This window comes from Phocoena sinus, chromosome 6, assembly GCF_008692025.1.
Source record: "Phocoena sinus isolate mPhoSin1 chromosome 6, mPhoSin1.pri, whole genome shotgun sequence".
NCBI classification, from domain to species: Eukaryota; Metazoa; Chordata; class Mammalia; order Artiodactyla; family Phocoenidae; genus Phocoena; species Phocoena sinus.
This window is the reverse complement of record NC_045768.1, coordinates 53311345-53327668: the sequence shown is the minus strand read 5'-3', so window position 1 is coordinate 53327668 and position 16324 is coordinate 53311345. Positions and strand designations below refer to the sequence as shown.

Below are 16324 nucleotides of genomic sequence, written 5' to 3'. Positions count from 1 at the left end.
CATTCTGGTCCAGGTGATGATCTCTCCAGTGCTAATTAGCTGTTTCCATGTGTCCCCCATTAGACCCGTGTATATCTTTAGGGCAAAGGTCTGTCCCCTGCATCCTGCATCCCTGGCACCCTCTTTTGCACAGAGCTGATACCCTGCTACAGCTGTAAGACCATCGTCTTGACCAGATGAGTTTCTTGGTCACTTAGATAGCACAAGGAGACAACAAGCCGAAGTCTGCCCAGGAGACCTGTCTTTGCTGCAGGGACCTTTACAATTAAATGACTAAATAGGCAAAACGTTTTCCTCAGAAGATATCTGAAGAAGTGACTATAAATATGGGAGAGCTGAACCATGAATTCAGCTGGGACTCATCCAAATTAGATTATTTTCCAAAGAGGAGAAAGTGAGGTGGGTCATTAAAATCCAAAGGGGGGGGGGGCGGGGGCGGCGTGGAAACCCTAAACTTCATTTTCTGTTCGAGCCCTGAGCTCAGTCATCTCTCTCCACACATCTTCCCCAAAATGGCTGAGCAGCAGCCACGCTGGCCAAGTTCTGTGTCATCAACCTCCTGATTATTTCCTAGAAAGGGGGTTGTGGGGCCTTTAGGGACTTTCCACCCCCTCACTTGTTCCCGTAAACCAATTCTTCTCCCTATCGTGCGCCACTCCTTCTCCCTATCGAACCAATTCTTCTCCCTATCGTGCGCCACTCCTTCTCCCTATCGAAACCAATTCTTGGAGTTTTTCAGTTGACGGGGACTTGCCAGACAGCGGGTAATTTTCCAGTTGCCCGTAACAGGTATACGCCCTAACCGCCACAATGAACAGACAACTATAACGGCCAGAAGGTGGGACAAAAGTTCCTAAGCCAATGAATTCAAAAGTCACCACATTTACCCAATCATTGTGAGAATATACCCGCCCTATGAGTAAATAAACCTATAAAAAGTATGTGATTCCGCTTTTAGGGGTTCCCCATCGGCCTCCTGCGTGAGGTTCAGGGAACCCCGGTGCATCGGCTCCTAATAAACCTCTTGCGTGTTGCAGCGGCTCTCGACTCTTGGCGGTTCTTGGGCGAGTTGGAATCTCTCGCAGACCGCTTGGGTCTAACATTTGGGGGCTCGTCCGGGATCCCCACTCGCCCCCGGGTCACAAGAACATCGGGAGTCGGAGGTATCAGGTAGGCTCGAGCCCAATTGTCTATTTGTTTGTCGTTTGTTTGTTGCTAGCCGCCATTAGGAAAAAGCCGTGCGAACCGGCTTGCTGTGGAATCTGTATTGGACTCCTGGCTAGGCAGACGTGCCGAAAGCTGGTGTCCACGGGCCCCGGGGGACGCCCTGGTGGTCCATCTGGAAGGAGAAACAAATTTTGTCTCCCCTTCATCTGGTTCTGGCAGGTTATATAAGCTGCCATCTGAATTTGAGTTGGTTTCGGGTTTAAGTTCGCGGCGGCAATATCAATGTGTGTCTTTTGAAATTTTATTGTTTTTCTGTACTATTATCTTTCTTTTGACGGACGACAATGGGACAAACTATGACGGCTCCTCTTTCTCTTACCCTAAGCCACTGGACCGAAGTTAGGGCTAGGGCCCACAACCTTTCGGTAGAAGTAAGGAAAGGAAAATGGCAAACGCTGTGTACCTCTGAGTGGCCTACATTTCAGACAGGGTGGCCACCCGAAGGATCTTTTTTGTTAGATAAGGTTGGGCTAGTCAAGTCTAGGGTCTTTAACACAGGATCCCACGGACACCCAGACCAGATACCATATATCCTGGTCTGGGAAGATCTAGTTCTCTCCCCGCCTCCGTGGGTCCGGCCCTTTGTTTCCTCAACAGGCACGTCTGCATGCGCTCCAGCACAATCGGAGATATTGGCCCTGAAGAAAACCCCAGACACGGAAAAGTCATCTGCTGCCTCGGACCCGCCAAAGGCGATATATCCTGACCTGCAGTCTGATTTGCTTCTTCTAGATTCCCCACCTCCTTATCCTCCGGCCCTAAATCCCATGTCGCCCCTAGGACCCCCAGCTTCACAACCCTCCGCACCAGTAGGGCCACCTGTTATGGCGGAAAGGGGGGGTCCCTCGGCGGGCACCAGAAGCCGGAGGGCTGTTTCCCCGGATTCTACTGCTTTACCCCTTAGAGAATATGGCCCCCCCGATAACCACGGGAATAGGCCCCTTCAATACTGGCCCTTTTCCTCTGCAGATCTTTATAATTGGAAGATGCATAACCCTACTTTCTCTGAAAACCCACAGGCTCTTACTGCTTTAATAGAGTCTCTTGTCTTCTCCCACCAACCCACCTGGGATGATTGTCAACAGCTCCTCCAGACTCTCCTCACAACTGAGGAGAGGCAACGGGTTCTCCTGGAGGCTAAAAAAATGTGTTAGGCGCCAATGGACAACCTACCCAGTTGCCTAACGAGATTGATGCCGGGTTTCCACTCGTCAGGCCGAATTGGGACTTTAATACCCCGGAAGGTAAGGAGCACCTGAAAATGTATCGCCAGGCTCTGGTGGCGGGTCTCCATGGAGCGGCCAGGCGCCCCACGAATTTGGCTAAGGTAAGAGAGATAACTCAGGGGCCCCAGGAATCGCCAACCGTGTTCCTAGAACGCTTAATGGAGGCTTTTAGACGATTCACTCCTTATGATCCAACCTCTGAGGAACATAAGGCCACCATAGCAATGGCCTTTATTGACCAGGCGGCCCCTGATATTAGAAAGAAGTTACAAAGGCTGGATGGCCTACAAGGTTTCTCCCTTCAGGACTTAGTAAAAGAGGCAGATAAGGTATATAATAAGAGGGAGACAGAAGAAGAAAGGGAAGAAAGAAAGCAGAAGGAACAAGAGGCTCGTGAGGTAAGACGAGATAAGAGGCAAGAAAGACATTTGAGTAAGATACTGGCCACTGTAGTCAGAGGAGGAAACAGTAGAGACAGAAATAGACAGGAAGGGCGAACAACGGATAGAAGGCGGCCATTAGACAAGGACGAATGTGCCTACTGTAAAGAAAAAGGTCATTGGGCAAGAGAATGCCCTAAAAAAAGGAACGGGGGAAGGATCACTAAGCCTTTTCATCTGTACGTGGCCGAGAATAAAGGTATCGCAAAGGGAGTACTAACTCAGAAACTGGGCGCCTGGAATCGCCCGGTTGCGTACCTATCAAAGAAATTGGATCCTGTGGCAGCAGGATGGCCCGCCTGTTTAAAAATAATCGCCGCGGTGGCCGCTTTGGTCAAAGATGCTGACAAACTGACTTTGGGGCAGAACCTAACGATAACAGCCCCCATGCATTAGAAAGTGTAATTCGCCAGCCACCCGACAGATGGCTAACAAATGCCAGGATGACTCATTACCAAGCCCTGCTGTTAAACTCAGATCGTATTAAGTTTACCTCAGCCACAGGACTCAACCCGGCCACCTTGCTACCCGACCCTGACCTGGAAAGCACTACCGTCATCCATGATTGTCAGGAAGTACTGGCTGCAGCACACGGTAGCAGACCAGACTTGATGGATCAGCCCCTCCCCAACGCCGACGTTACCTGGTTTACTGACGGAAGCAGTTTCCTAGAGGAAGGTAAGCGTCGGGCGGGAGCTGCCGTGGTAGACGGGAAAGAGGTCATCTGGGCAGCCGCATTACCGCAAGGGACATCGGCCCAACGGGCTGAACTAATCGCCATGACTAGAGCATTGGAACTAGCAGAAAACAAAAAGGTAAACATCTATACGGACAGTAGATACGCATTTGCTACCGCCCAGGTCCATGGGGCCATTTACCAACAAAGAGGGTTGCTCACCTCGGCGGGCAAAGAAATTAAAAACAAAGAAGAAATAGTGGCACTGCTAGCTGCCCTCATGCTCCCCACTAAAGTCAGCATCATTCATTGCCCCGGACACCAGAAGGACAATACCCCGGTGACAAGAGGCAACAACATGGCAGATAGGGTGGCACGAGAAGTGGCTCTATGGGAAATCATACTAGAACTATCAGATGAGAGTCCTGGGAAACCAAATGATAGGGGAACAAGTACCCCAGCCATAACTAAAGGAACATTATCTCCTCAACAAGCAAAATCCATGCTACAACAGATTCACAGATGGACACACTTGGGAACCAAAAAGATGGTGTCCCTACTACACAAGACAGGTTATGATACCCCTGGACTAACTAAATTAGCTGAGCAGATTGCACGAGAGTGCATTCCATGCCAACAGGTAAACTCCCATAAAGGAAAACTTGAGGTCGGAAAAAGGCTCAGAGGAGACCGCCCAGGAGCCTATTGGGAGGTCGACTTCACTGAAATACGCCCTGGAAGGTACGGTAACAGGTATCTTCTAGTTTTTATAGATACCTTCTCAGGATGGGTAGAAGCTTTCCCGACGAAGGAGACAGCTACTGTGGTGGCCAAAAAGATCTTAAAAGAAATTTTCCCCTGGTTCGGGGCACCAAAGGTAATAGGATCAGATAATGGTCCCGCCTTCGTCGCCCAGGTAAGTCAGGGTGTGGCCAAATACCTGGGGACTGATTGGAAATTACATTGTGCCTATAGACCCCAGAGTTCAGGACAGGTAGAGAGAATGAATAGAACTCTAAAAGAGACCCTAACTAAATTGTCCATAGAGACTGGCGGTACAGATTGGACGGTGCTCCTTCCCTTAGCCCTGTTCCGGGCTAGAAATACCCCCTCCCGCTATTATCTTACTCCATTTAAAATACTATACGGGGCCCCACCTCCTCTTTTTACGCTAAGGGAAAAGTTAAGTCCTGACTGCCAGAATAACACTGACTTATATGCTAGGCTGTTGGGACTCCAGTTGGTCCAAAAGGAGGTGTGGTCCCAGCTGGCAGAGGCTTACCGACCAGGAACACCAGCAGAGGCTCATCCCTTCCAAGTCGGAGATTCCGTGTACGTCCGTCGGCACCGAACCCAGACTCTAGAGCCTCGGTGGAAAGGACCATACATCGTCCTGCTCACCACCCCCACGGCTATAAAGGTAGACGGCATCGCTGCGTGGATCCACGCTTCACACGTGAAGGCCACACCAGCATCTGCAACATCGGAATGGCGAGCCCAAAAGACCAGCAACCCGCTCAAGCTCAAGCTTCTGCGATCATCAGACTTATAACTTTAACTTTGTTACCCCTACTGACTGTGAGTAATTTTAGTCCTCACCTGCCCCAGCGTTTAACCTGGCAGGTAATTTCCCAAACTGGAGATGTAATATGGTCTGTTAGCAATATCGCTCCCCCATGGACCTGGTGGCCAAACCTTTTTCCTGATGTTTGTAAACTGGCCATAGGGGCTCCCGGTTGGGATTTAAAAGACTATTATGATCAACATAATGTTCCAAAATTTTTATCAACTAGAGCTGATTCCTCCGGAAAGGGTTGCAAAAACGGGATTCGGAGGACTGGGCTCAGAGCTCCTGCTTTCTACATATGCCCCGGGTTCCATCGCCACAGGTCCCTTAATTATAAATGTGGAGGAACTGAAAACTTTTATTGCAATAGCTGGGGATATAAAACCACAGGAGACACCTATTGGAAGCCCACCTCTGGTTGGGACTTTATTAAGGTGACAGCCAATTGTACACACCCAACCAACCCCTTAACTTATAGGCCTGAATGTACTAAATGGTGCCATCCCCTTAAGATCTCTTTTAGTGAACCAGGAAAAAAAGATAAAAAACTGGATAAATGGCCATTCATGGGGAATCAGGTTTTATAAAAAAAGATATAATGATGGATTACTAATGACCATCAAACTAAAAATTGAAACCCCTACTCCAGTTCCTATAAGCCCCAACCCTGAGATAGGGCACTCTTCGCTACCTTTGGCCCCTCCCACAGCGTTACCAGAGATAAAAAACCAAACTTCTGAGCCAAAAAGAATGACAATCAAGCCCAAGACCCCCCTGGGACCGAATGCTCTCATTGGTCCAGGCGGCTTTTGAGGTTTTAAATGCCACAAACCCGGAGGCTACCAAATCATGTTGGCTTTACTATGCTGCTCCTCCCCCTTATTATGATGCTATAGGATATAATTCTAATTATAATAATGTTAACACTCCAGATCAATGTCAATGGAAACAAGAAAAAAAATAGTAAATTGACCCTGGCCTCAGTATTAGGAAACGGTACATGTGTAGGAACGCCCCCCTCGTCCCACCGACATCTTTGTGCCAATTTAAGCCTCCCACAGGGCTCAGGGTATCTCCTCCCTCCTCCGGATGGATGGTGGGCATATAACACAGGATTGACCCCCTGCATTTCTTTAGAGGTCCTTAAAGCTTCAACCGATTTTTGTGTGTTAGTTCAGCTGGTCCCCAGACTCATTTATAAAGTTCCATAACTCAGTTAAAAGAATCTCTCACCTCGCTTTCAGAAGTAGTAATGCAAAACAGGAGGGGATTAGATCTGCTGTTCCTTAAGGAGGGCGGACTATGTGCTGCACTAAAAGAAGAATGCTGTTTTTATATTGATCATTCTGGGGCTATTACCAAAACTCGCAAAAAGAAACTGAAATTCCATGATTGAAATTAGTTACAAAAAAAAGGGGGGGGAATGTGGGGCCTTTAGGGACTTTCCACCCCCTCACTTGTTCCCGTAAACCAATTCTTCTCCCTATCGTGCGCCACTCCTTCTCCCTATCGAAACCAATTCTTGGAGTTTTTCAGTTGACGGGGACTTGCCAGACAGCGGGTAATTTTCCAGTTGCCCGTAACAGGTATACGCCCTAACCGCCACAATGAACAGACAACTATAACGGCCAGAAGGTGGGACAAAAGTTCCTAAGCCAATGAATTCAAAAGTCACCACATTTACCCAATCATTGTGAGAATATACCCGCCCTATGAGTAAATAAACCTATAAAAAGTATGTGATTCCGCTTTTAGGGGTTCCCCATCGGCCTCCTGCGTGAGGTTCAGGGAACCCCGGTGCATCGGCTCCTAATAAACCTCTTGCGTGTTGCAGCGGCTCTCGACTCTTGGCGGTTCTTGGGCGAGTTGGAATCTCTCGCAGACCGCTTGGGTCTAACAGGGTCACACACTGCTTCCAGAATGGGCCCAGTGGTAAAAGTCCAGGCTATCTTGGCCAAGAGCAAACACCGAGCGACTGTTCTCACCAAGACGCTGATAATTGTTTCTCTTTCTTTTTCAATTTACATTTTTATACTTTTAAATGTGAGAACCATTCTTTGCTTTCAGGTGGTCCAAACTCAGGTTGCGGGCCAGACTCAGCCCTGGGTTGCAGTTGGCTGACCCCTGTCCTAGAAGATGCTGATAACCCACAAAACACTAAGGTACAGGTGGCGGCAGAACATGCTAGGTGAGGAAGTAGAGGGCGTGGACCATCTACCAACAGGGTAACAAGTTCTTGAAACCCTGGGTGCTTACAGCAATTAGTTTTTTGGGTTTTTTTTGGTGGTGGTGGCAGCAGTGCTGTTTTTTTGGTATGTTTAAGATGATCTAGGGACTTCCCTGGTGGTCCAGTGGTAAAGAATCTGCCTTCCAATGCAGGAGACGCGGGTTTGATCCTTGATTGGGGAAATAAGATCCCACGTGCCGCGGGGCAACAAAGCTTGCGTACCACAACTACTGACCTCGTGCGCCTCAATGAGAGAGCCTGCGTGCAGCAGACTACAGAGCCCACGTGCTCTGGACCCCACGTGCCACAACTAGAGGGAGAAAACCCACACGCCACAACTAGAGAGAAGCCCGTGGGCCACAACGAAAGATCTCGCATGCCTCGACAAAGGATCCCGCGGGCCGCAACGAAGACCCCACACAGCCAAAATAAACAAACAAGCAAACCCAAAAAACAAGACAAAAAAACCTTAATGTAAGACGATCTATCTATTTGAAAAATAGCAAAAATGACGATTTCTAGGCTGAAGAAGTTTACACAAGGTAAGCCTGTGGATCCCTAAGCCAAAAATGGGGGGAAGGTATTACGACGAAGAAAGAAACGTTGTAATCACTGAATGGATTATTCACCAATTCTAAGGTCTCAGTGGTCTGAAAGCCCATCATACTGATTTAGGTGTGATTATAGCTGAAGACAAGAACACAGCCTGAGAAAAGGACCTCCAAAGTAACTGTGTGGTTGACCATTCTGTGATAACAACACAGCTCCAGCTTCATGGGTTAAAATGAATAAAATAAAGTGCCAACCCATGTTTCTCATAACAGTTTGGGGTTGAGAGTCCTGATAATCCCGAGGGGTTTTAGTGCTAATCCTACATTCATATGTTCTATCTTTTACTTTAGCAGCGACCTCCAGTTAGCAACTTTAAGGCCTGTATCTTCAATCTGTCAACCTATGTCAAATAAACCCTATTTCATCCATGTGTGTTAATTTTGATTCAACATAATAAAGAATAATTACAGGGGCTTCCCTGGTGGCGCGGTGGGTGAGAGTCCGCCTGCCAATGCGGGGGACATGGGTTCGTGCCCCGGTCCGGGAAGATCCCACATGCTGCAGAGCGGCTGGGCCCGTGAGCCATGGCCACTGAGCCTGCGCGTCCGGAGCCTGTGCTCCACAACGGGAAAGGCCACAACAGTGAAAGGTCCGCATAACGCAAAAAAGAAAAGAAAAAAAAAAAAAAAAAAAAAAGAGGCTGGCATAGAGTGAGGATCCAATAAATGTTAGCTGTTTTATGTTGTTTTTATCTTGGAACTTTTTTTTTTTTGTGGTACGTGGGCCTCTCACTGCTGTGGCCTCTCCCGTGGCGGAGCACAGGCTCCGGACGCGCAGGCTCAGCGGCCATGGCTCACGGGCCCAGCCGCTCCGTGGCATGTGGGATCTTCCCGGACCGGGGCACGAACCCATGTCCCCCGCACTGGCAGGCGGACTCTCACCCACTGCGCCACCAGGGAAGCCCTTGGAACATTTTTGATTTATCCTTAACCAAATATGCTTTGCTCAGCGGCAATCCCAGGAGATGGGGTAGGGGGGTAGGGGGGTGGGGGGATGGCTTAAAACTAGGCAGAAACTTGAGTCTTTGTCCCCCAAACTTGAACTCTTCAAAGGTACACCAAAGGCGTGTGTAAGAGATCTCAATATCTATGTTCCAAGGGAGATAAGAAAACAGCCATAATAATGTGCTGGGCTATTTTCCCTTTGAGGAAATGGTCCACTCGTTTAGAAATGTGCTCTGCCCCATAAATGTACATGAGGGAGGGAACTGCTAGTCTCTCAGCTCCTCTCCAGAAGGAAGGCCTGGGCACCCAAGTCAGAGACATGCACACCTGATGAGGATTCCAGTCGCTGTCAAAGATGACCACGGTATCAGCTGCCTGGAGATTTAAGCCCAGGCCTCCAGCTCTTGTGCTCAGCAAGAAAATGAAATACTGGGACCCAGGTTCGTTGAATTTCTTCAGCAAAGCAGCACGATCTTCAGACTTGGTGGTGCCTGAGGGGATAAGAAAAATAAATTTGACAATTAACTCCTGTCTGAAAATGTCACAGAGTTAGACAAAAAGGCCTACTTCCTTGAGAAACAGACTCAGACTCCTCTTAGTATTGGTGAGGAAACCCCCCAAGGTTTTTGCACTTTTGAAAGGAACTTTGAACATCTTGCAATTAAAAAAAAAAAAGAGAGATAGTAAGAGACTTTTCTCTAAATAAGAAGGAATACTCTGTCTACTACTCATTGTTCCAAAATGTTGAAGAGTTTAAACATTCTGACTGGGCATCTGTGAAACTTACATATCCTATAACATTCTTATGTCAACCTAAAACTTGGTGGAAACATTTCCTGAATTTTTTTTTTGCGGTACGCAGGCCTCACTGTTGTGGCCTCTCCCGCTGCGGAGCACAGGCTCCGGACGCGCAGGCTCAGCGGCCATGGCTCACGGGCCCAGCCGCTCCACGGCATGTGGGATCCTCCCAGACCAGGGCACGAACCCGCATCCCCTGCATAGGCAGGTGGACCCTCAACCACCGCGCCACCAGGGAAGCCCCCTCTGAATTTATTTTTATGCTTGAAAACACCAAATAATTTAACACACACACACACACACACACACACACACACACACACACACGTGCCTAAAAGACTGATTATAATGGCTTAAAGCTACTTTGCCAATAGGCTTTAGAGTGAGGACTTGTTCATGCCCAAGAGAATGGAAACAAAAGTAAATCTATTTCTACTATATTTTACCATTCAGATGGCTACTGAGCATGATCCGGCTGGTAAAAACATAAAATGTGAATGGAATATTTTTATCCTTGTTAGCAAGACTTGAAGCCAAAAAAAAAAAAAAAAAAAAAGGAATCTCTCAGTTGGTTTCTCATGTTGATATTCTGCTCCGCTGAGTTATAAACTATAACCATACAAAGCAGCATGTAATACACCTGGCAATGGCTCACCCCATGGTATCTGATGAGACTCTGAAACAGTGAATAAGCAGAGAGTATGAAACCCCAGAGAATGGTACTCACTTTTAGGGCACCAAGGTACCCAGACTTGCATCTCAAATCAGCCCCTCAATCACATACAATGTATTTGTAATGTATTTACCTGGCCATTTCATGAACTGCATTGTGGAAAGGAAAAAACACTACCATATTCCATCTGAATATATTTCACCAGAAAAGTGTAGCTGCAGAGTTCTGAAAAAGGTCTTAGGCTGTTGGGACATATATATATGTATGTTACGTGATAGTCCCGGACCACCTGTTGTACAAATATTATTTCTACATGGTGTTTCTTTTTTAACGATGAAAATATACCGAAAATTTATTTCAGAGGATTAAAACATCTAAGTGACTCCAGCTAATGGAATCGAGTTACCGTGGAGGTTCAAGTTCCCAAACATGGGGAGATCTGTTTTTCATATTAATAAAAACAGTAAGTACCCTCCTGAGGAGGGAAAAAGAACATTCCTGAATACAGCAAACGGGGATTAGAAACAAGGGGCTTTGGGAGTCCCCATTCAATGAAGCAATGTTCTTTAGAGCTCATTCTACTTTCCAAATCAGATTTCAAGTTTTGCAACCTGGTCAAATCCTGCAATGCTGAATTGTAAGAATTTAGATTTGCGGGGAGGAACGTGAAATGTGTTTTGTTAAACGAGGTTTCGAACACGTGGTGCCCTTTTTTCTCTTATTTTCAGAATTGGCTTTCTGAGATCACGATAAACTATCTGTTCACGATGCTAATGGAAGACATGTTCTGGTCTATCATGAAACCATTTTGCTACACCATTTGCCCAGGTGCAATGACTTTTTAAAAAAATTACTCACATAGATTACTGGTTCACATATTTACCCTCTGCCTTAAAGTGAAGGAAAAGCCAAAGAAACCAAAAAAAAAAAAAAAAAAGCAAACACTTCCAAAATGGGGAAAGAAGGAGTTCCCAGAGATAATGGTATAGTCATCCCCTTTGTACCTATGGGTTATGCATCATCCAGGGATTCAACCAACAGTGGATCAAAAGTACTCCAAATTCCAAATTAAGAATTCCAGAAAGTTCCGGAAAAGCATAATTTGAATTTGCCAAGCACCAGCAACTATTTACATAGTATTAGGTATCATAAGTAATCTAGACATGATTTAAAGTATATGGGAGGATGTGCACAGATTGATTACATGCAAATACTACACTGTCTGTTTTTTGCTTGTTTGTTTGTTTTTTTAATTTTTGGCCATACTGCACGGCATGTGGAATCTTAGTTCCCCGACCAGGGATCAAACCTGCGCCCCCTGCATTGGAAGGCAGAGCCTTAACTACGGGACTGCCGGGGAAGTCCCACTACACTGTTTTATATTAGGGGCTTGAGCATCTGCAGATTCTGGTGTGTGTGGGGTTCCTGGAACCAAGCCCCCACCTTGGATACTGAGGGACGAGGGACCAACTGTATCTATTTTCTGACATCAGGGTACAAAAACTGTGCATCTATATACTAAGAGGGCAGAAGTTCACTTTTGATCCACTGAACTGAAAAATAATCAGTTAACAATTACATGCATTAAGATATAAATAAAACTAATTAGTGGATACGCCTACTTGGGATGAAATAACACTAAGTGAAAAATAAAGCACTGAAAAACAAAAGGGGTATCAAAATTATCTGGTCAAAAGAGTTTTTAGGCCCTATGCTAGACACTTGACGCAAACAGACGGACCATATTATCTGGTGTGTATTTAAATCATATACGTAGCTTGGAACTTGACACATTATAAAGCCAGGAAAAAATATGATTGAATCACTTTTCATGCAAAGCTATGGCATTTCTTATTACAAGGTTCAGAATTTGCTGGGTTACCATTTCCATTAGTCAAAGGTTCTCCAAGCCAAGATCTCTGCTGTTCATGAGCGATCTTTGGGACACTGCTCGAGGAGAGTCAAACTACCGTGTCAGGGTTTAGCCCCAGCCAAAGAAATGCTGTTTGTAGGTGGGCACAGGATTTAAAGTATATCAAGTCCGCGTTCTTATAGGCTTTAATGTAGAACATAACCAAGCATACAACTAATAATAAGGGCAACTGTGATGAAAACTGCAGATTTTGCCAGAAGGAACACACTGCCTGGCTTTCATGATTAGTCACTTTAACTTAGTTTCAGCTGCTTTTGGAAAATGTTGTCTTCTGGGATGTAACTTCATCACTTGCTCTCACTCAAAAATCATTTCCAGTGAAAACAAAGACTATAATGGAATCGTAGTTAAATCTATTCATGCAACCATAATCTCTTCAGAGAAAAATCTACTTAACTGTCATCAAATTTTTTTTCCCCCTGAGGTCAAAAATCTGGGACATCAAATTCAGCAATGAAAATCTGAATTCATTTTAACAACTGGGTTAAGAGGGTGGTACAGCTGGCAGTGTGTGTACCAATTTATCCATGTGTATGTCGACTGTTTGCCATCAATTCTCTCTAACCCCAGAACAAATGGCTGCTGTTTCTTCCAGGTAGAAGCCCATGCAGCCTTCTCAATGACATCTGTAACACTTAACGGAACTTGCTTACTTGCCTCCTCCAACCTAACGGTAAGGCCTTTGATGGTAGGATCAGTGAGTAGCACATTCTCTTGTAATGGCCTGGTCATTTTCAATCAACCAACTTACAATTTTTGAATTCAGTTCAAAATCAGTCTTCAAATGTCTCTAGGAAAGCAAGCTGCATTTTCAGAGATGGAATAAATCTTGCTGGATTTGCTAAAACTGATTCTAAACTAATTTCGAATCAGAGACATCTAAGTTAGAACTTGATTTCACCATTTGCTTCATGTGTAACCTATGGCAAGTTAACTCATCTCTCTAAACCTCTGTTTTCGCATCTGTTAAATGGGATCATACCTGTACCTGGTAAGAAGGGGATAACAGAAGCTTGGTTGTTGAGAAAATTAAATTAATAATGTACATGAAGCGCTTAGCCTGGCATCCCACATGTAGTAGGTCTTCCATAAACATTAGCTTTTATGACTATTATGGTTAATAACAATAAGGACAGCAACCAACAGAATATTAAAGATACTCTCTCGGGACTTTCCTGGTGGCGCAGTGGTTAAGAATCCGCCTGCCAATGCAGGGGACACGGGTTCGAGCCCTGGTCCGGGAAGATCCCACATGCCGCGGAGCAACTAAGCCCGTGTGCCACAATTATTGAGCCTGCGCTCTAGAGCCCACGAGCCACAACTACTGAAGCCCGGGCGCCTAGAGTCCGAGCTTGGCAACAAGAGAAGCCACCGCAATGAGAAGCCCGTGCACCACAACGAAGAGTAGCCCCCGCCCGCCGCAACTAGAGAAAGCCCGCGCACAGCAACAGAGACCCAACGCAGCCAAAACATTTTTAAAAATTAAATAAAAATAAAGACACTCTCTCAAGCTGGTAAGAACACATTAGAGAGATTTGTTTCAAGGAAATCACTTCTTGCCAGTTTCCCAGACTCGAACATTCCAAGGTCACAGTCCCAAGAGAGCTGAGATTCCAAACGAAATGCCACAGAATAGTAAACAACAGTTCTACAGGACACCTGTGGGGGGCTGTACATCCAGGGAAAATAGAGCTGGCCGCCACCCCTGTCACTCAAGCAGCCGTGAAGGAGGGCTTGCCTTTCAAAGGAAGAATGCTGACAGAAGGCTGAACTTACCCCTCACAGAGAGGGAGGAGCCAATGCATCAGGTCAGAAGATGAGACACAGGCAGATTTGCCAAAAGACAGACTGTGGTTGACGTAACTGTGTCATGAATTCAGAATTAACATTGACTTAACCATTCCTCTGTTTTCAGTGACTTTAAGGAGGAGAGGCAAAAAAGATTTTTAAAAAATCAAGTCTGTCAGAGGTATAATTAATTTAAAAGTTAATAAGGCCCTAAGAGTTACACTATATAGAGAATTCACTTAAAAACTCAAGTAAGAGAACACAGGGCAGGTCCGAGGTTGGTAAATATCCAGTTATATCTAATTCACGGCAAAAGGGGAAGAAAATGTTGGACTGAAAATAAAACAACACCTTTTAATGGAACATGAACTTTAAATTTCCCATTTGACGATAACTTGAATATTGCATTGGATAAAAGTCGGTGTTCGTAACACCATGCAGGAATTCAACACCAGCCGGGCTATACATCAGCTCCTATCCCTACTTACTACTCTTTGAAAATGTTACCCCTGCCATAGTATGAAAATTTTGATAGCTTTAATCTCTGAAATGCTAGAGCTGCCACCCAAACCATATAGCAATTTAGGAAGTATCCCTAAATTTGTACTTTCTTCCATTCATATTTTCTGACTAATTTTTTAAGGACATGGTATTTAAATTTCACTCTTAAAATCAGGCCAATATTCTACATAGTTGGCAAAATCGAGCAAAGAGTGAAGGCCTGTCTCTTAACGTAGCATGTAGATATGTTCTATTTAGAAGGAGAAGCTTTAACGATAGATATAATCTTAAATGAACTCCAACAGTGTCACTGAAGAAAGGAGTCATAGCCTTTATCCCCTTAAAATATGCCTTCACAGAGAAAGCTAAAGGCTTATCAAAGTATTCTATATGGTGCACAGGTAACAGACAAGCCTAAGGGCAAGGAGAGTTTTTCAATTTTAGTTTAGTTTGGCTTATTTTAATTGTGGTACTTATAAGTGATCCTAAGTCCATTTGTATTGGTTTGTACGTGACATAAAGAGCAGCACAAATAATTTCAGCTTCTTTTAAGCTGGAGGATATAAAGACTGCTGTCTAGAGAAGCTGCACCCCACCCTGCTAGTTAATTCTTCAAGAATTTTACGGCTCCTTTTGGCTGAGATTGGAATTCGATCTCAGTGCCCATTATCCCTGCACTCTGGGTTGTGTGGCTTCAGAGCCTAATTCCTTACACACTTACCATCGAGGCGCAGGTAAAGGAAGTTCCGAAAAGCAAAGTAATCCTCCATGATGGTCATGAGAGACGTCATCTGGCAGAAAAGCAGCACGCGGTGATTGGTCGCTCTCAATTTTGGCAGAATACGATCGAGCAGCTCAAACTTTCCTGAGGCCCGATACAGCTCAGCCCTGAACCCAAAAAGGCAAAACAAGAAGACAGTATTACTGCTGTCTTCTTGAAGGATCCAGTAGAGCTTTGATTTTCATATAGTGCCTTGTGCATAGTACACATTCAATAAGTAACTACAGAATGAATGAATGGATGAATGAATGAGTGAATGAGTATCCACTCCGAAGCAACTGAGACTCTTGCGTGGAAAGAATAAAACATATTTCTAGAAAACCCATAAAAAGTATATTATATACTCTAGGTATGAAGACAGTTTCTAGAAAGAAAAGGAAACCTAATACTTTGACTCTCTCAACTCTCCCTCCCTCTCTCTGTCTTTCCTACACATGCATATATGTATATGCTGTCATTTTTTTAAATCCCTAACTTATTAAGTACATAAAATTACTAATTTAGGGCACTTAAGATTCATTGAAATACTTACTGAGCACCTACTATGTGCCAAGCACACTGCTAGGCATGTGTATAAGCAAAATGGAATCCCTGCCTTCCAAGTGGGTAATTAACAACTTGTGATAAGCCCTAAAAAGAAAAATAGCAAGTTGCTATGAGCGCTCACAGCAACATGTGACATCTTCTTTACATTAGAGCAGTGCTTGGCCAAACATCAGCCCCTGGACTGCTGTCTGTTTTTGTAAATAAAGTTTTATTGGAACACAGCCAGGCTCACTCATTTCTGTTTGCCTATGGACTGCTTTCAAGCTACCATGGCAAAGTTGAGCAGGTGCAACAGAGACTTTTTGGCCAGCAAAGGTGCAAACATTTGAGATTTGGCCCTTTGCAGAAAAGAATTTGGCAGCCAGTGGTTTAGAGCATCAAAGGT

General features: G+C 45.2%; 1 protein-coding gene across 8 annotated transcripts in view; it reads right to left on the bottom strand.

Moving 5' to 3' along the window:
* SMARCA2 (SWI/SNF related, matrix associated, actin dependent regulator of chromatin, subfamily a, member 2) overlaps positions 1-16324 on the bottom strand; it is a 179082-nt gene that overhangs the window by 75960 nt on the left and 86798 nt on the right. For all 8 annotated transcript variants that reach the window (XM_032634486.1, XM_032634492.1, XM_032634490.1 and 5 more), the window contains 2 exons: positions 15334-15500; positions 9247-9410 (listed from right to left, as the gene is read on the bottom strand). In XM_032634486.1, the coding sequence (XP_032490377.1) occupies positions 9247-9410; positions 15334-15500 (331 nt within the window). The remainder of the gene's footprint in view (positions 1-9246; positions 9411-15333; positions 15501-16324) is intronic.